The 21,389-nt window shown below is 47.7% G+C and overlaps 1 protein-coding gene across 1 annotated transcript; it reads left to right on the forward strand.

The window, feature by feature from the left end:
• Nucleotides 1-473: 473 nt before the first annotated feature.
• On the forward strand, nt 474-21,171 carry LOC144118352 (neprilysin-1-like). Its single transcript, XM_077651303.1, has 20 exons — nt 474-565; nt 717-782; nt 1,396-1,557; nt 5,905-5,994; nt 8,605-8,990; nt 9,283-9,372; nt 9,435-9,479; nt 10,213-10,343; nt 10,814-11,042; nt 12,269-12,379; nt 13,329-13,391; nt 13,781-13,884; nt 14,055-14,113; nt 15,244-15,310; nt 15,399-15,466; nt 16,932-17,062; nt 17,555-17,638; nt 18,018-18,122; nt 19,713-19,789; nt 20,964-21,171. The coding sequence occupies exons 2-20, from the start codon at nt 767-769 to the stop codon at nt 21,061-21,063; spliced, it is 2,118 nt and encodes a 705-aa protein (XP_077507429.1). The 5' UTR covers nt 474-565; nt 717-766; the 3' UTR covers nt 21,064-21,171.
• The last annotated feature ends 218 nt before the right edge of the window (nt 21,172-21,389 follow it).

Below are 21,389 nucleotides of genomic sequence, written 5' to 3' on the forward strand. Positions count from 1 at the left end.
TACTTTATGTGCAGCCATACAGCAGCGCATTTATGGCTGCGCAAAAAATTATAGAGCTTTTCGTCTTTTTTTTTCTTTCACTCTGTCATATTTCAGACTCTGATACTGACTCATCGTTCTCCATATCAACAGAGTAAGTGGTGCAACCCATTCAGATACCGATCGCTACTTGTCATTTAATATTTGGTGGGTATATAGCAGACACTCGACTCTCGCCCTGGGGCGGCGCGATAACGTCACCGACGGCTCGGTAGTGATGGTGGCGGCTGTCTTATGTGGCCTGTATACAGCTGCAGTTTCTATTTACTTTGCATAGCCCCTCTGCCCTCTGAGCAGTCTCCTCATCCTCGACCCGTACCTTTACAGCCATGGTCCACTCGGTTTCCATCTAAAGGTGTTGCTCACTGAATAAGTTATCGATAATCTCGTGTGTTCTCGCAGTGGTTTTTTGGGAGCGGGCGGTCCACGTTCGAGCAATGGCTACTGGTGCTGTGCGCTTCGGTGGTTCTGTCGACGTGCGTAACACTTACCTACACCTTCTACTACGCTCGCGAGTACGGCAAAGGTGAGTTTCAGGCGTGCGCGACCAACGCAGTTCGTTTCGTCCCACTGCGTATAGGCGGCCGCCTTAGTTAATCAGCGCGCGCTTTGTATGCGCTTGGCGAACTCCGCATTACGTGCACGCCTAACACGTTATACTCATCTCTCTCTCTTAGCCGAACGTCTGAAGCAGGTTGGCATAGAGTACTACGACTGCCAGACACAAATGTGCAAAGACACAGGTAAGCACAGAAAGGGGTCAAGGGCAAAGTTCCTTGAGCATGACATACTACTGTGACAAAACATATAACAAAGCCTTAATTGCAACAGCTGAACTGGAGTCGCTTCAGAAAAATTTGAGCACTGCAGACTTGCACTGTATCCTGCAGGTCCAAGCTGTTCTGTGGCGCCATCTGTCCAGTGACGCGCTCTTATACAAGGAGCGCGGGACATATTCTGCACTTCCTGTATATGGTACTGCAGACCCTAGAGCAGGCACGTGTCCAAGCCCCCACCCCCCCACCCCCAAGGTCAAGCTCTCTTCACCCTCCCTTTCTCTGTGTTCTAGTCTGGCATACATCATCTGAGGAAAAAAAATTAACAAAAAAAATCTGGTTACGCGCCTGCCCTTGAGTATTTCCCGAGTGCTTCGATGCACGCACAGCTCTTGTGTGTGCACCGTCCTCCAGTGGTCCTCGTCCAGTGTGTCCTTTACCCAAAGGGGCAAAGGACGTCGAGTCTATATGAGTTTAGATGCTCAAGCATGTGAGTGGATGGGCGACAACAACCTTACCTTCATCACACGTACGTCCATAACCTTGCGTAACATTTGACCTTCGATCACCATGCTTGCAGCAATCGAACTGAAGGACACGTTGAATCTAAACAAGGACCCGTGCAAGAATTTCTACGAGTACGTGTGCAGCCTGTGGCCGAACCGTTATCCGGTCCCTGACGACATGGGCCACTACTCGGTTCAGGACTACCTGCGCGACGAAGTGGCCAAGAGGATCTTCGGTACGTGTGATCGCACCGCTATGAGCTTCGCTACTAATCTCAATTTTTGCACAAGATTATATATGCTATGAAGTTCTCTGAAATCACGCAAGCGACGGCACCAACGTTACCATGGCGCTTCCAGTTGCTTGAAGCGCGCACCTTATCGAATGTCACTAGCGGTTTATATGTACAGGGATGTACGCATTATAAGGCGAACCCTCCCACCTGATCAGTACGCTGGCGAACATTGCTTGTTTCTGTAGAATGGATAGCGCAAAAAACACACCGACGTAAGAATAAAGGGAAAAGGTAGGCCAATATGTTTGCCATCGAGAATATTTGGCGCATCAAACGTGAATTATAAACATTACGACAAGCTCCTGTTCGCTAATGTTAGGCCTGTTGGTCTTGCGATAGCCGCCGGGAAAACAGTGGTCTAATGTCAACAGTACACTCGATATGGCCAATACTGGCCCTTTATGTTTTTTGTGCAGTGCTTTTCAAAAGTATCAGGTCACTTTACGTGTTACTGATGTAGTGGCGATCAGAGGTGGGCGTTTGACCTAAAAAATCTGGACCTCACCTCAATCTCAAAAAGAATTTGCCGACCTCACTCAAACTCAACTTCATCAGTTGAGGTTGAGGTCTCCTTAGATGCACTCACCTCACTTTTCCTGAGGCCACTGCTGGCCTCACTCAACCACACCTCAACCTCAAAGTGTGAGGTTGAGGTCGGCTGCTCGACCTCAGAAAACAAACGAAAAACAAAACGAAAAGCGATTAAGAAGTTTTTCAGTTAAAAACAATCCTGCGAATCCTGTGAGACAGGAAAGCCAAAATTATGATGGTATTATTTAATAAAGTGTGTACAGACACTACTGATGTGCACGCAATAGGAGAAGCTTATAATCTGGGATGAGCCCTCAGAGAGCATGTGGCCTGCGGGCAGGGATGTCCCGCATGCGGTTACCACCAGTACGTCGGTGAGTACTTTATATGTGTCAGTATTTGGCAACCGGCTTCGTGTATACTTGTTCGTATTGGAAGCCTCTCGCTCATTCATGCACGAACCGGCAGTTGGCAAACACAGCCCTTTTACACCATCTACCAGAAATAGGGAGGACGGGGGAGTTATTCACGATACTATTTTCAGACTTGAGATTATTTACCGAATATAAAAAAAACTGGTCGTCGATCTACTTTCCAATGCGACGGTTATGCAGACGCATATCAGTATATTTCGATTTTCTAGCTCTATCCGGCATAGCGAGAATGCTCTTTCCTCTGTATGTTGCCTTCGAAAACACTTAACAAGCTGCGACTGCAGTACACGGAGAGAGGCATGTTGTATTTATGTCTGTGTAGAAGCGAGCGGCTTCTTTTATCAATGCTAAAGCATTAGATGGCTCACTTTCAAGGTCATATCCGCGAAAAAGTGTCCGCAAGAAACGGCGCCTGCGATGTCACGAGCCGACGAGTCACGCGACGATGATGACGTCAGGTAATGAATTAATGCTCATTAATATAATTAAGTAATGCTAAGACCATTTAGTATAATTAGCGATGACATCATGTGAGTGTGACGTCATGCCAAGTCACATGACAGCGATGTAATGTGCCATCAAACCTAGTCACGTGACGACGCTGTAATATGACATCACACCTACTCACGTGACAACGATGTAATTTCTTGTCATACCAAGCCCCCATCCAACCCTTGCACCCCCCTTTCAAGATCCATATGGATCCCACATTACTACACATGCGCGCATGACGCATTACAAAGAGTCCCCACAACCCGGTCCACATTAATGACATTCGCATTGTCCAGCAGGTAAACGCGCCAGTTCTCATGTATTGCATGCTGCAAAGATTATGAAACGACACATGCCTTTGACTCTCGAGATGATGGCGATGATGATGATGCTATCAGTATATCCTTGTGAGCCCGGGGAAGTCTGATATATCGCTACCAATTTAAATGTTGCCAGAATATTAATTAAATATTGTGCATTACCCAGCAACCGAAGACAATTATTGCGCGGGAAAATAGTAATACCTGCAGCTGATAATTACGGATGATGATGTTGATGTTCCCGGGAGGTCAAGGCCCTTCCCCGTTTCCGCCACTTCCCTCCAGGTGGCGATGGTAATGGTTTCGAAATCCTGGGAATTATCCGATGACTCGGTGAACCCGCGGCATATTGAAAGAAAGTGCTAGATTGCGTCTTCAAACACTGTGCCAAGTATTAAAAACACACGGGTCAAAACAACTGGCCTAGAGTGGGCAGCGTGAACCGCTCTCTCTGTCAAGAGCACCATGGCTCTCCGCTCCAATCCCCCCCCCCCCCCCCCCCCCCAAACCGCGGGAAAAAAAAAAGAACGCCTAAGTGTTCATACGCCTCAACTGAATTCTGGGTACCATTTCGTCAACCAGTCTGAGACAAGCTGCTGTTTAGTCAATCACTTGTTTTCCTTCAAAACTTAACTAATCAACGGTACGCCAGCATCCTCGACGTTTTCTACCCACGAGCACTGCGCGAGCATTCTGCGAAGCCGTTTCAGGTGAACGATGGGTCTCTGAAAAATAGTTAAAGGAAAGATAACGAGTAGTGCCTGGTCATCTGCTAGGCAGGCCGCCTTGCATACACATACGAGAAAAAAAAGAGAATGATTAGAAACATACACTTAAAAAAATCGCACACTAAAAACAGAAACGAACAGTGTGCCCCATTAAACGTCACATTAGAAGGTTTGAAACAGCGACTCAGCAGCACAGCGCGAGCATGTAATCAGTTCCATTCACAAATCTTCATTAAAAAAAAAGGAATCAGCTAACACATCACCGTACATCCATTATAGTATTGCATCTTTTCGCCGTTGCAACACCGCTAGGCTGGTGCGTTCACTTCGTGCTGCGGTGTTTCGGCATAATAAGTGAATTTCAGAGAAGGAACAAGGAACCGGAGACCAAAAGAGAGGTTATTCGGAAGGATGAAAAAGTGAAATTATACTTGCATCTGCTTGCATTACATAACGGGTATATACAGAATTGGTGTGAGATTCGAAACGGGAAGTCACCGATCAAAATCTTAAACGGTGTTATACAGGTTTTTCTGGCTTCGTGTTTTTTTAATCAAATCAGCAGGTGTCCTTGTTAAGAACCACCTGAATCACATTCCCTCGCCTGTGCCGACTACTCCAGTTTCTTTTAAGTCAACTTGTAATGTACAGCAGGATCCCCTTTATTCGACTGCAAGGCAAGAGCCATGACGCCAGCGCCGAAAACGAGCATGAGCACGAAGCAGTCTTGCTTGGGGCCATCCGCGCTGCAGTGAATTCATTGCGTGCTTGTTGGACTGAACTTATTTATTTGCGGCATCAAACGAAGCTACCGCGGGCCAACGTTAGTTACGTGCTTTGCGCGCTCCCGGGAGTTTGAGCCGACCGGCAGGCAGCTACGGGTGCTACGCCAGCGGGGCAAGGGGGAGGGAGAGTGGCGCGCTGTGACAGTGACACTCCTTCCGGGAAGACCAGAGGGGTGCGTCTTCCTGTAGGCTCGGACTGAACGGACATTACGGCGCAGCACCGGAAGCTAAGAGGGAACTGTGGCATCCGGTTATCCAAACAGGGGAAGCCGAACACCAAGCGCCATTGCATGAACACTGCGGTGATGCGTTGCAACTCCGCTTCGGAAGCGGCACTCGTCGGAGTAAGACGTGGCAACTGCAAAAAGTCTCGACCTCAAAATTTCGACCTCACCGAATGACGACCTCACTCAACCTCCAACTCACGCGTGGGGTTGAAGTCTGATTTGCTAACCTCACTCACAAAATTTCGAGCCGTCGCCGACCTCACCGCAACCTCACCTCACTACGTGAGGTTGAGGTCATTTTGAGGCTGAGGTCGACCTCATGAAGTTGCCCACCTCTGGTCGCGATCATTCCGGTTCGGCAGTCTCCTGTTTAGCTTTAGGTGTTTTAGACAGCGATGAGGGCGTTTCCTGTGTGAAGTCTTTATAGCGGCCGAGTATAGGACTGGCATTCAATACGGGGTTTCTACCAGCGACCCGCAAGCTTCCTGTTGCGGGTTCACCCTCCAGACCGATACGGATTTTTTTGGTACGTCACTGTTCTAATCAATCAAAAACAAGGTATACAAAATAACTCCCCGGTAGAATTGGGGCTTAACATCGCAAGCACTACCGCATGACGTGCATACGCCTTGCCTGTCATTTCCATTGAGGTCACATGAAAAATGGCACGGAAAGCCGTGCTCTGCCTTCGTCTTAACGACCTTTAAGAAAGCATTGTAATCTGGTGAAAAGCTGTCGGATTGAACTGCTTCTGCCCCATTTCCTTGCAGCGACTCTTCGAAAGGGGCCACTGGACGTAGATCAGCGATTTGGAGACGAGATAACAGCGATGCGCCTGTTCTACAGCTGCTACAACCTCCGTGCGTGCCACGTCTTTTCCTGTTTCGTGCCTAGCGATTCAAAGGCAAAGTCCCTCTCAGAAGTCCACGGAGTGTTCAAAGTCGCGAGCAACATTATTTGCAAAAGTGGCATTTATACGAGCAGGTGACCATGTAAACGCGCATGTCATACGTACACTCCGATTAATCGCTTCGAGTTCAAGCTGATCCTGTTTGCCACCTTCGCGCATCAAGCTAAGTGAAATAGGCTTGCTAGAATACTTATCCCGTTACCAGCATTTATGCGAAGTCGACCACAAGAAATAGAGAAGAAAATGCGTGATCTTCAAGGGAAACCACATTCATTCCCATTGGCCAATCGTGCACTTAAGCACGAATTACCCCGAAAGGGAGTAAAAAGGGAGTTTAAGCCGACCTCTAGTGCGCTCCCTAATCGGGCCAGGGTATGCTGGCCGTGCAGTGGGGCAGATTTTTTTTTCCCTTAAAATTCAGAATACTTACGGTGGCCAAAGGAAAAAGATTCCCTCTTCAAAACATGCAAAGTTGTTGCTGTTACGAAGATGTTAATCGCGGTTTCAATCTCCTGTATTTACTTCTCAAGACCTCCGGTGCCGTGTCTCCCACCATTGCTAACTGCATGCTTCAAGTTACTACCCTTTGAGATGGGAATATGCCTTTGTTGCTGGTAAGCATTCCGTATATTTAGTGATCGAATTCTAACCTGAACTTGGGTAGCGTACCCTGCCCCTAACAAGGAGTGCTCTAGAGGTTGCTTTATGGTGTGCGCCATCGTGCTTCGCATTTTCCATCTTTTCGATAAATCAGAGAGTTGATGGCAGATTATTACTAGGTGTCCACAGAAAAACCACGAATCAGTCAGTGCACGGGGTAATATAGCTGGTCATCGTTCGAAGCACGGGAAGCTCACAGTAAAATATTATATGAAGAACGCCTGGGGGAAATTGGACGATAACAGGTGGGCAGCTAAGGTATTAAGAGCGCGTCGACTGAAAATGGCGGAAAAGGACTAGAAAACTAACCAGTATATAAGTGTGCAGGAAACTAAGGCAGAGAAATAAAGATCTTTAAACGTCAAATGCAGAGGGTAAGAACTGAATTAAGTGGAGAGGAAGCAGACTGTAGACATGTATGCGAAATGGAAAAGGCGAATCAGGAAGGAATGGATCTATGGTAATTTAAGAGGCAGCGTCTTATTCTTTGAAGCGATATGTCAGGGTGACTTACCGCCGTATTCACAAACCGACCTTTACCTTCCCTTTCGAGGTCCTTACCTTTACGGCTCCTTTCCGGGTTACAAAAATTACAAAGTTACAAAAATAAATTTAACATGAGGATGACACATGTGCAGGGTGTGGTAAACGTGTTGAAACAAATTGAACATGTTTTACTAGAATGTGTCAGTATCCATCCAGATGTCGATGTAGGTCTCGCTGAGGCCCTAGGGTTTATACAAAGGTATAATGAATGAATCAGCGGTAGACGTTAACAAAAAAACGATTGGAATATTGGTGGTTCAAAATCATGGCGGTGACGTAATGCTACAAGCTCAGGATTATAATCTTGTGAAACGTAAGATCAGTGGACTATATATATAAATAGAAACCGTGAATATGTTATCGTTAATTACGACAAAATGGTTAGAGAAAAAAATAGCAGACGGTTTTAGCATGGCTAAGCGCGGAATATCGGGCATAGCACTTGACTTACCTCATTTAGCGTTGTTTTGCATTCTCTAGAAAACTTACATGATGGACGGGCAATGTGAATCTGTTCGTTGAGCAGAGTGCCCATGGACTTCAGCGAAATGATTCTTCATCTCGGGAAAATGTATGACTAAAACCGGAGTGGTAGTCAGTACGTCCAGTAAATTGAATCATTGGTGACATATCGTGACCCACAGTCGAAAGGTGGTGAGTAGTTGAGAGCAACAGGCTATGATGAGCGTTCTGCATTCCCACTATGCCTAACCCACCGAGTCCGCAAGCGTTCTTTCGTCCTACCAATCACGTAACTGCGAATCAAAACCTGACCGTAACCTGCGGCCAGTTTTTGGAGGTCAGCAAATGGTGGCTGGCGCCACCTATGAGCTGTTCAGGCAGCTTTGGCGGCGCCCCTGCATCTTTTCAGTCTGCTTGACCACGTCTTTTGAACAGCTTTTTCCCTTATATGAAAATGAAATTTGCCTTTCTGCTTCCTTTACTTTTCCTTGCTGTTTCGGGAACAGACTGCACATAAACGTCATTTCTTTTGACTAAAGGAAGTTCACTTTCAGGCTTTTGACAGAACGAAGCTCTTTTAACTTGCTTCCTTCGGACTATTTCAAATAAAAATACACGCACCTTTCTTCCTTTGTCTCTAAGTAAAAAAAAGAAGTAAATTCATTTTCTTTTATATGCATATTGTTTTGACTGCGTGCTTCCTCTTATTTCGTGGGTTACCTGGCATTTTTTCCTTTGTCTTCTGCGTTTACGTTAACTAGGGCTAACCTCCTACTAACCTCCACTATTCGGTCCGATCTGAGCCTCGGGTCCGATGCACATATGGGCCCAATGGGAAGTTTCGTGAGCGCTGTAGTTACAGAGCTCTGTTGTCCACTGTCCACTGCCGCAGGCGGCCGTCAGCACGAGGGCCTGCTGCCTCTGACGCGCGTCATGCGAGGCTTGTCGCTGAGCGAGTGGCCGTACGAGCTGGGCGAGCGGCTGCCGCGCGCCCGCTTCGTGCTGCAGCGGCTGAGCGTCGACTACGGGCTGCCCTTCTTCGTGTCGCTGCGTGCGGTGCCGGACCCACGCGACGCGCGCGCCACCCTGCTGGCCGTGGACCTGGGCGAGCCGCTGCTGCACGCAAACTTCGTGGTGTCCCGCGACGCCGACGAGTACCGGGCGCTGCTGAACGTGCACGCCACCTACGTGCGACGAACCATGGCGCTCATGGGCGCGCACGACATGGCCTCCACCGTCACGGCCGATGTGCACGACTACGAGTTCGCGCTCGCCGAGGCACGTGTCTAGCGCGCCAGTAGTGACGGTGCCAGCGACCTGAGGCGGTGTGCGGCTTTATACGACAGCTACGGAATGATTAAGCGTTCCATTAGGGTGTTCTTATACTGAATCTCACAAATACTACGCTCACTGGGCGCGACTTTAGCTAGGAACAGGTAACCTTGCGACCACATTGACTTTATGCATACATGCTTACCAGTTTCCCGAAGAGAGGGCGTTTTAAACTCCATACCAATTCTTTCGGCAGCGAAAAAAAAACAAACTTAACAGTATCGTTGTGCGCTTCCAGATTTCCAACTACCAGACGCTTAGGGAATTGACGGAGTTCAGCAGCGATAACATCGTCACGCTGGACCAACTCCAATCCGGAGCGACCTTGGTGAGCCTATTTGTTGGCTTCGCCTTTATGGCCCATAGCTCAAGGAGTACACCTCTTTACAGGGGCATCAAAGCGTTGACAACACGACGCTTGTGGAACCGACAAAGGTAAATTTTTGAGTTTGTTACTGGCTCGGATTTACGTTCGCGATAGTTGGGAAAGAGAGACTTGGTGCTCTTACAAACCCTCCCCCTCTTGTTTACGAACTCAGGCGCGGACATATTTTGTTTACGCATCAAAGTGCTTACGTGTAGACACTCACACTGTTAGTAATGGAGCCTCGCATTTGTGTTGCAGTAAAGTTTAATGTGCGCTCAAGCTTGTTCAGGCGCTTACGCATGAAAGTAACCTTCCACAGGAACCAAAACAGCAGCGTCATGAATGGACATACACGCACCCACAGAAATCAAAACTATCTAGCTACTAAGCACTCAGAGGCGTTAAGGAAGAAAGTTGTGCGAATCGATAAAACATTGTTCATTTCTCTTAAAATATTCTCTCATAAAGCGAACTCTATCGCGAATAATTACTAATACAGAAGGTCCTGGCGCAGTCTCTGATTATTTTATCCTTGTTCTGCATAATCTTTCTCTTACTGAATCATGATAGAAATAAACTACTCATTGTTTGATTGGAGCCTAATCATTAAACCATATGCATAAGAAGCACCAGGAAATGTTGCAATTGCCTCCTAAATGTCTCAAGCGAATCGCAATCCACGTGGAAGTATCTGACATTGAACAACCGCTGTTGCCGGGATCGCTTCCCTGCTCATCTGCTTTACGCTGATCCCAAAGGATGAGACGGGCCGTGCCCCATTTGTCGAACGTTCGTCTGCAGGAGCTGTTGGCGAGCATCGTGCGCGAGATCTACCAGCGCGGCGGCGTGCCCACACGGTACGACGAGGAGATCCTCGTGTGGAACATCAGCACTTTTCAGGCGCTCGACAAGTTCCTGGCCTCGGAGAACCGGTACGTACGGAGATATTTGTCGTGCTAAAGGGAAGAATGGCCGGCATCAAGTAACGAGGACAGCAGGAGAGCACACACGCACAAGCGCCACTGGCGCCCTCCAGGGGAGAAAGTTTCTAACGTGCTGCTGGACGTCATGCATAGGAAAGACTTCAAGGCGCGAAAGTATTACGGCAGAGTTTGCTGGCAGGCCGACTGGTGTGCATGCATTGGCGAAGCCTGATTGCTTCACAGGTCGTGGGACTACACCATGGAAATATGTTACAGTTAATGCTTGCAGGTTGTTGCAGCAGAACTGATAATGGGGCAGGTCGGTAATTATTCATTGCGATCCCTTAGTCCGCGATGACAAAATTCTGCATTGCCAGACGTCAGCGTTGGTGTTTGGTCAGTGCTGCCCTGACTGTTGTTCTCACGGCGCTACGCACCGATGATGAGTGGTTGCGGTGGCTGGGGGGTGTCGGATTCAGGCGCATGTTGCTGAACTACCTGGGTTGGCGCGTGGTGGCGCTGCTGGGGCCGGCGACCACGGCCGAGATGCTGAACGCCCGGCACGCCTTCCACATGGCCAAGTTCGGCGCCGAGGACCAGCCGCAGCTGCTCTCCTTCTGCTTCGACCAGGCGGCCAGGATGCTGCCCGTGGCCGTGGGGCGCATGGCCTTCCGGGCCACCGGCGCTGGGGACTCCGGACAGACGCAGGTGGGCCGCCCTCTTCTCTCTGGCCATAGCCACTGTACACAAGACCTGATGGAACAGCACTGTGCTTCAGCATGCGCATTGCAGTGCACGGGGACAAAGGTCAAGGAAACAAAGTAGCGGAAGTCCTAACGGGCAAAATCTGCATCCTGTGAAATCCTGTCGGCTCATACCAAACGGAAAGTTTATGCGCCGCCCAACTTTGTTTTTTTTTCCCGAAAGCAAGACACATGGCTGAGCAATGGCCCCTATCCATTCCGAAGCACCTTCCTACTACGCACAGAGCTACATGTATAGTGCGTGTAAAAATCATCCCAGATGTCACATTTTAACGTTCGAAACGTTGGAAGCATGGACAATTTGGCCCCAAAAAGTCGTTTCAACAAAATCTAATGAATCGTTTGCCGCACTGCTGTAATTTTATGCTTGCGTTTGTATCAAATCATGCTGCATTGTATTTTCCCTGAATATTTTTTCTCTCTTTTCCTGCCACTATGTCGTAATATTATGATACAACTCTCTCCACCCCTCCACTGTAATGCCAAACAGGCGCTGCGGGTAATGGGATGAATAAAACATAAATAAATTGAGTGCGCGGGTTAAGGATGAAATAGCTCTCGCGCCTATACATTATCTTTGCAGGAATATGTTCTCTTTATCAATGCATATCTTGTTGATGATGATTTTGATGAAGGTGATGGCGGCGCCGGGTGGCGCCTTCTCGTCTCGCTTTGTTACTATGCTCTGTCAACACAGGCTATAATGAAGCTACGTCTATAACGGAGTGATCGCTGGGCCCCTTCAGCTTCGTTATAGCGAGGTTCAACTGTATAACATAATTGGAAAGTGCGGAGATTCACTGCCAGTTGCGACTTGACCGTCTGTGCTGTGCACATCCGGCGGGCTTCTTTCGAAATTGCCGTAACGCTGTGAAACTCTGCCCAATTTCAAACATTGCCAATGGCCAAACTTTCGAAATAAACAAACGCTTTTGCCACCTCTTAATTTCGATATCAATGATGTTTCTAAACGATGTTTAGCAGTTAATTTTACCACCACAGGTGTCATGACAGTCTGCTGATATTCAAATGCTGTGCCAAGCAGGGTTACCGGATTTTTGGAAGATTGGGACAGTGCATGGAGTGTTTTGCGATCCTGTTTGAATAGTGAGCGCTGGCCAGAGTTCTCCTCGAGAACTGACGATTGCGGTTCCCCGTCGATTCGCGCAGCGTCTCGTCGCACGGATGGTGGAAGAGATCAGGGCTTCCTTGCTGCTGCTGCTCAAAGGAAGTGACGTGAGCTGGCTCAACGAGCAGTCTAAGGAGGTGGCCATCAACAAGGTCTGCGTCAGCTGTCGACCTCGATTATCTCGATCCCCGAGCGAGTACACATGTCCCCTTCGGAAACGCTGCTCATAGACGTTGACCTAATAAATAATCGTCATCATTCATATATGCTACGTCCGTGGATGGGTATAGCCTAGCTGTACTGTTTGAGGAACTGTGCCAGGATATGAATTTAGTTGGTGTACGTACATGACGACTTGTACCATATGCACAGTGTTGAAGAACGGGTGCTTATTTCATTACCGCAGCTTAAGATGCAGAGAGTAGAGAGCTTAACTGGTCATCAATGAAGCTTGGGGAACTCTTCGTAAGTGAAGACATTTCCGCATTAACGAAATTTTGGAAGGGGTTGATATCCTGTAACCTTGGGCCTGAGTGCAAAGCCATCCGTTCGCGAGCTCACATTTAAAGCTGTCTTGAACGCCGCTTGCTCACACTGACAATCTGTGTGGGAATCTGTCTTTTAAAGTGAAGATCTTGAAAACTGATGAATTTAAAATGTCTTAACTCGGGGTTTACCGTGGCGGGATCAGCATGTTCTGCGAAATGTGTGCGGGAAGCGTCGATTGGTGCCGGTATGTTCTTTTGGGGTGTCGAACATTTGTCGCTGAGTTCATTTTACACTCTAAACACGAGAATGCCTATATGGGTGTGAAAAGGCAGTAAGCTGTTCTCTAGCGCACATCCTTTTATAAAAGGGAATGCGGTAGAGGACATCTTATTCCCTTTTTACTACTTTCTGTTTAGAGTGATGATCTTCGCGTAAAGGTGCAGAAGTGTCTTTTTAGCTGAAGTTTTGCAAGAAATTAAAACTCAAAGCCAGTACCTGTCAGTGCATGTCAGTTGGCTTCTCTAAATGCGTGCCGCTATGGTTTAGCGTATTATACTTCACACTTAGAAAAAGCGCATCTTCACTGATGGTGTCTTCCGCACTACGTTGCAGATCAGACGGCTGAAACTCATCCAGCAGCCCATCAACAGCACCGTACTCGAGTGGGAACCTCCCGTGAGTTAACGACTTTGGCCTTACACGTTGCAGACACCTGACTTTAGAAAATTGGCAATCAAAATAAGTACGCGCACGAAGTTGTGTTTTGTGTATCCAAGCAGGCATGGTTCGTGAGGGTTGCGATCTGTCTCGTCGTATCGGTTGTTGGAAGCGCCGGTTTGTAAAACCCGCCTTTTTTTTAAGGCACACCGGGAGGCGGGAAGAAGGCGGGAGGGGGGAGGGGGGAGACGAGCGAGTTGTTGCTTCACTAGCCTGCTAGCAGGAATTCCAGATGGTCTAAATCTATGCGGACTCCTTCATTACGGCGGGCCTCACAGCCAGTGCGCGGTGTTGGTTTCGCGTTGGAAATTTCTTTGACCGGTTAACCATTTTCTCTCTCTCAACAGGAGCTGCACCCAGAATCGAGCTTCGGAACGAACGTCGCCATCCTCCTGTCGGCCAAAGCAGAACACAACTGGAAGCGCCTGGGGAAATACAACTACTTGGACAGGTACGTGGGCGCTGCGTGGCCACTAACTGGCGTCTTGTGCGTGGCTGAACCATTGTACGCAGGTCCTTGGCTGCCACACGTAATGCGCCCAGACAGAGTTGTGCACATGTACTATTTGGAATCTGAACCGCCTCGTTGAACGCGGGTGCCTCGTTGTTTGCTCCTTGCAGCGTGCCAGTCCCCCAGCTGCGGATGAGCGTTTCGTACGATGTCTACCGGAATGCCATAGGTGAGTCGCGCGTCCCCTTTTGCAGCGCCCATTACTACGCGCACTTTTCGGGAATGAGTGGCGCTGTAGCACACGTTTGATGAATGCTGCGTTTCTTTTTCCCTGCGACCCTTGACGTAACCGGCGCATGCCTCCATCAACAGCGCAGACGCCGAGTAATTTCGTCATATTTCGAATTCCATGGCACATTATACCATTATCTGATGGTGAAATACGCGACTGACGCTTGCATCCGTCAACTGGTTCTTACGGCACTTGAATATCAAGATTGCAGAACCTGAGGACCCGATTGCAGAACCACTGTCATGAACTGTCAGAATCGGCTCCGCGATCGCGCGGTTCTGCACATGGGAACTAATATCTGGTAGAAGCAAAAGACCGACCTTACCACGAACTCCAACACTCCACCGCTGGCGAAAATGATGTCAGTAGTAGCAGTCCTTAGCGGACGTTGGAAGTGCAGAGGTATATAGAAAGTGCGATTGGTTTGGCGACAGGTGCCTTAAAAATTCAAACTTAAAATGAGTTCCTAAGTGGGGCAACTCAGATAATCAGGGAGCCGTGATGTAAGGCCGGGTGTGTTGTGAATTGAGCATAATTAATGGTGTGGGATTCGTGGTCTGTGGGGCCTTCCCATAGATTGCGTGTAATGTCCAACTTGAGAAGTCCCTGTAGCTATAGGCATTGTGTCTAGACGGACTATAAAAAGCGGGAGATTGTAAGTGGGGATGAGTGAGTATGTGTGAGTATGTGCGAGTATGTGTGAGTATGTGCGGGTCGGCCATGTCCCGCGGGGGTGAACGAATAGTGTTATTCTGCTGTCCGTGAGCTGCTGCAATGTAAAGCGACTGTGCTGCTACAATGTAATGTCTATAAGCCATATAGGCTTGGAGGCCTCCACAACTTACATTTGGGGCGAAATGTGCGGTGCCTTAATTGTTCTCATATGCGTCTTCGTGGCCGTCCATTACAGTAGTGCAGTAGTTGCAGTGCGCCTTTAAGGAGAGTTACCGACCTGAGCCAGCATCCATCAAGGTCTTGTCTTTTCCTGAGGTCGCTTCCTAGCAGTGTTGTGCCACAAAGAGAAGCCGTGAAAATTTCATCGCGCCACATCTATGCCACGCATGCAGTTGTGCCGGCCATACTGACGGGACTGGGCCTCTCGACACCCGGGATATTAGCCCTCGACCTCAGTCCGTAAGTACGGTATTTGGTTGATGATCATTCCACCGAAAAGGAAACTATATGAAAGTATGTTTTTACTACCTGCAACGTGCCTCTGCAGCTCGATCAACTTCGGCGCCTTCGGCTACCTGGTGGCTCATGAGATGCTGCGAAGCATCATGTTCAGTGGTGAGTGGTGCACGGTATACCAAATGTTTCAGGGAATCCCGCCACTTATTATTTTTTTAATAGCGCTTTTGAGATAAAGAGAAGCTTTTTACGGAAAAGTCATACCTGTGTTGGCGGACGTAAAAAAAAAAAACTGGCGAATCATGTAACTTGTGAAGCGGTTAACTAAATTCTAACGGTTAACCTTTTAACTATTTTCAATAGGCGCCTCCAACAACAGCGCAGACGCCATTCGAAAACCGCGCACGTAATGCATGGCAATCTGCCCCGCTAGCACTGCGATGCTCCCCGCGCTCCTCGCCACTTCGCTGCTCCAGCGCGGGCGAGACAGAGATTGTCGCATGGTACCAGCGTCGCGGAGTGTGGTGATTTGATCGACGTCGCTTTGCGCTCCCCGCAGGCGCGTGGTTTCCGAATGGCACGACGAATACATGTTGAGCAACAGTGGCAAGGGTAATCGAGTTTTCGAATTGACTGATCTGACCATTACTAACGGCAGGCTACAAATCTTTAATTGAAATCTGGCTCCTATTGGTAATAGTTAAAAGTTAACAATTACAATTTAATTGATCTTTTTACTAGTTAACATGATTCGCCTGGGGTCCCCTTTGCGTATCGTTTTGCATACACGGACACTGTTCTTTTTTTTTTCACCATCACATCACCATTGCCGTCACCTATCGCATAGTACAATGCGACGACATTCCCTCTCTGTCGTCTGGGTTCTGCATGCCTACCTGCCCATATATGCAGAACCGGTCATTCTCACTTTACATTCATACATTCATACCACTCCTGGCCCAGTGGCGCACCGCCTTGGCATGTGTTTGTTTCGAACATAGCCACCGGTTGGGCTTGTGACACCCATGCTGCTCTTCCCGAACGGTTAAGGGCGGCGGTTAAGGGGGTTGTCTTTAACTCGGTCTTCGTAAATCCAGGCAGCGCACGTCTTGCATATAATAATGTTCCAACGAGCTCAGTCACAAGCACTTCTTGCTCTTCCCGAGCAACGTCTCGCCACTAATTATTAATTTAACTGCCACCTGCCGCGATGGACAGGTTTTGCTGTCGTCACAACGTCACGTGGCCTAGGTGGCAGGTGGACCACCTGCATTTCTCAACAAACCGCCGCCACGATTGCCGCAGAACGCGACCCTGAATATTATCGCGCTTAAACATTTGGGCGTACCATTCGTACGGTTCACACTTGTTTTCTCCATCCGTGAATGTGTAAACGACAACAAATATGATAAAGGAGTTGTCAGTCTCATACCATTTTGAGTAATACTTATTTTTGCGTGTTTTTATTACGCGTAATCTCGTTATTTCGAACTCGCTTAATTCGAACGTCCGGCTTATGCGAACCGACGCTTTGGTCAAAACGCCATCAAATAGTTGAGGGGGAGCCCGGTCGGGCTTCCCTCCTCATGGAACTACGTCACAGTGACTCATGCGCCGGGTGCAGGCAGCGTCATCGACGCGGAAGGCAACTTCCGGAACTGGCACTTCCGGGATACTCCGGCCAAGTTCCGCATCCTGGTCAACTGCTTCGAGTCCATGCTTCGCCGAACAATCACGAACGAGCTCATGAGGAGGGTACGGGCCCAGCCTTCCACCTGATTTTTCTTTTACCATTTTCAGGACTAAGTCCATATAGATATTAACTACACCTAGCCATTAGCGCCTAAAAGTCATGTGGAGTGATGACATTTAGAAGTTCGCTGGAAGGATGGGCGCAGGATAGAGGTAGTTAGGTAGCATTAGATGTTGCTTTCGTTGGTCATTGGACGTAATCCATGCTGAATATGATATTGACGACGAAGTTGGGCTGGATTTAAAAATTATGTTGGCGCATTTTGTTCGTATTGTTGCTGAAGAATTTGTCCATGCGTTCTTGTATCTTTCCATTCATATGACGCCTTCACTACCACCCTTACTTTGTAATTGCCTGACGGGCCTTTGATATGAAAACAAGGGGATCCGGCTCTTTGTCATTCATTAAAAACTGCTGTGATCAAAGCTCTTGTACAGACAACAAGTTGCAGCGCAACTATTGAGATACCTTGCGCTTAATTCGACCGCGTGCAGGTGCGGGCCAGCAGCGTGGCGCTGTCGCAGATGCTCAGCCGGGAACTCGTCATAGGCTCGACTGCCCTGCCGGCCGCTTTCAAGGTCTGTTCTCCAACGGGTCCTCAGACAGTAATACCGCATTTTTACATGCCAGTCACAAATTCGAAATGCTCCAGGATCAACTGTTACTACTACGCAGCAAAGCCATATTTAAAACTCAAAGAGCCTTCCTTTAAATATTACTGGCGGGCTTGGCTGCAGCAACCCTGCACATGATACAAAGTCTTCTGCGTGTGGTATACCTCAGTGAGAGGCCACGTGCACGTCCAAATTAGCCTTAGGGCGGAACCGTCCTCTCTCGTGGACTAACTGGCTCACTCCACCAGATCCGCTAAGGAAGTGATACCCTGCATTCTTAGTGCTATATATAGACTTGTTCCATTGGACATGTTCTCTCTTTTTCTGCCCCCGCTGCATGCAGGCTTACCGCACGTTCATGGCACGGTACGAGGGCGAATCCGAGTTCAGCTCGCTGCCAAGGGTTCGGTTCTCGCAGAACCAACTGTTCTTCCTCTATTTCGCGAAGGTATAATTGAATTGCGTTTTATTTCATTGCATAATGGGTGAATTAAAAATGATGTATTTGTTTCCTGCAGTTAACGTTCAACTGGTCAATATTAATAGTCTCTTAAACTGTTTGGTTACTGCGTCTACATTAGCATCGGATGAGGAATATGCCAAATCGCTTCCTCCCTTAACGGTCGCAAACCGCGGTTCCGCCAGCGCCAGGCGCACATAACAGTCCTTATTGCAAAAATCTAACCGAAGGGCATGTAAAGCACACATGGAAACACCCAGTGATTGCCTTCTAAATGTTGCTGCGAAAGATTTCTTCGCAATAGAGGGAAATGCAAAAATATCGGTGCATAAGTTTTTAGTTCCAAGAGATCGCCATTGGCGAGGCCAACTGTCCTGCTGGCCCAATAAATTTTGGCCATCTCGACGAGTTACTAAAGGTTGCCTTTCCTGCAAGCTTCTCGAAAGCGCATCTATTTTGTCGCGATCTAGCCAAAATTTGATGGCCACAGCGTTGAGAGCAACTGCGTTATAGAAATAAAAACTGATATGGATATTACATTTATGGTGAGCTGCACGCCTCTCAGTAAATAAGGAGACGAACAGTAGAAGTCGAAAATTTTACTATTCAGTATTATTTAACCAGCGTACTAGTTAACACTTCTCAGGTGTATTATGATGCGCTGCACCGCTGACAATGCTATGCCAATGAAAAAAAGCGCTCCTCTAACTCTAAAAAGGTTACTTTAAAAAATTTCAGAACATCTTAGGTGAGACACCCGGTATAACTGAACGATTAATTTCTTCTCAGTCTATATAGGTCCTCGTTAGGCTGTTTGGCTAGTGGGTTTCGATGTACCAAAGCAACACTTAGAGTAATGAAGGCCTGGGGTTCTTCAATGTGCGCCAATGAGTTTTGAATCGAACCCGCGTGCTCAATTAACCGTCGAACGACTCGACCACAGCGAGGTGTCTTTTAATAAGGGAGTAATTACTGACTGACATCTACCCAAGCGCAGCCGTACGGCAACAAAGGAAAGCTGTACATCTGCCAGAGAAACTTCGTAGTTGAGAAACTTCGTAGAATGTCGTTTTTCTGTTGGATGCGATGTGCCCTCTCGACTTGAAGTGACACTGAGTGCGAATTTGAGTTGTGGCCTATCCAATCTAACGACGGGACCACTCTCCGAAAACAGAGCTTTTATATCAAGAAGCAAAGTATAGGTGTCATCACAAGCACCCAATTGATTTGGCAGGTAAACTACATAGGCGTGTCGACACCGAATTTTTCTGTGGATCTCAAAGGGCTGCACCACCATTTACTTTGAAATGGCGGCAACCAGCCCTTTGTGTGGACGTCGCGAGATCGAATCGAGCGTCGGAAAATTTTTTACGTTCATTTTTCTCTTCCATAAATGATTTTTTTTTTTTGCTGCCAGACAAAGTTAACAAAGCCAGCAAGAGCCAGATAATCAGTTTTTGCTTAGAATAATTGGATGGAGTTATCCTCTGCGACTCCTTAAAGCGGGGATGACGACGTGCGCCTCTTTTGTTTCATTGATATTCATTTATTTATTTACTTATTTATTTATTCCCACAGAGCTGGTGCCACACTCGGCGCCGTATTTATGAATCCTACTATATCGAGGACACCAACCAACCACCTCCCGACCTGAGGTGAGTTCCAGGAGCAGCTTACTCGGTACACGTACAGCCCCTGCCAAAAGTATACTACCCAAGGGATTTGCTTCTAAGCTGTTTAATTAGCGGGGCTCCCTAGCATATCTAGCATTCCATAGCTTGGGAGCATTGAGGACGCGATGCCATTCCTCTTTCGAGAGGTTACGGTCGCTGAGGCTGCATAACGAGGCATGCAGCAGGCCTCACAAGTCAAGCCCCTTGGGCCGTATACTTTGGCGGGTAGTGTACGTCGCGCTTTTCCGCACGAGTACGCATGTACTCATGAAAGACATTATTGCTTGCGATTTCTTCACAATAGTCCTGACTGGCGTAGTAGAAGCAGTATATGACGCATGCTGTAAGGTAATCGCGGTAACTATATGACAGGTAACCATAACGCCACTGTTTAATGTGTCTGAAAGCAGTCGATTACGTCGGTCACCATATATATATATATATATATATATATATATATATATATATATATATATATATATATATATATATATATATATATATATATATATATATATATATATATATATATATATATATATATATATGCCTTGATAACTTCTGTACGTGATCAGAACATTTTGCTAGTCACCCCACTTCGCAAATAGCACGCATGCCCTGTGGTGTTTAACTCGTTCGGGAGCACGGGTTTTAGGCGTGACTTTGCCGAGCATTATTTCATCAGACCGTGGATATATTTGGTTTACGTGGTCTACGGGCGTTTAACGTCCCAAAGCGAATCAGGCTATGACAGACGCCGTAGTGAAGGGCTCCGGAAATTTCGAGCGCCTGGGATTCTTTAACGTGCACTGACATCGCACAGTACACGGGCCTCTAGAATTCCGCCTCCATCGAAATTCGACCGCTGCGGCCGGGATCGAACCCGAGTCTTTCGGGCCAGCAGCCGAGTGTCATTACCCTTTGAGCTACAGCGGCGGTCGTGGATATACTATAACGAGGTTCTGACCAAATTCTCGCCAAATAACATCTCTAGGGTTTGCACTATATCTGAATTAAGTACTGATTTGCCCTGCCACTATGTAACATCTTTCAGGCTAAAATGAACATTACTGCAAACTGAGCCTGTTGGACGGCTCAGTCATGCAACGTAGTACGGTACGGAAGTTGCGCTAACCTGTCCGCTCTGCTCCCACAGGGTGAACCACATACTGATGGATTTCGAGAAATTCGGCAAGACATTCGACTGCCAGCTCGGGGACATTATGACTCCCCACTTCAAGTGCAGCACTTGGTAGCTAGGACTGTGCCGAAAAATACCGACGCCCATAACCGAAGAAAGAAAAGGATAAGTGCTGCGGGACCTGTTGCATACACGTTTTTACCGCATGTGCATTTATATTATGTCTGCCCTAAGTTTTGAATAAAGTTAGATCCAACTCTTCACGTTTATCTACCTGCATGACTGCCTACTGCCTTCTCTCGTTATGACCACAACCACGTCATGGCGGTCGGTAATATAGGGTCACCAAAAGACAGCGCGTTCTGCTCTTTGTTCACTTGCTGTCATTCTAGTTTTTGGAGCAGTTTAGCGTAAAGCTATGAATTGAAACGGCAAAGCAGT

Source organism: Amblyomma americanum, chromosome 2, assembly GCF_052857255.1.
Source record: "Amblyomma americanum isolate KBUSLIRL-KWMA chromosome 2, ASM5285725v1, whole genome shotgun sequence".
NCBI lineage: Eukaryota > Metazoa > Arthropoda > Arachnida > Ixodida > Ixodidae > Amblyomma > Amblyomma americanum.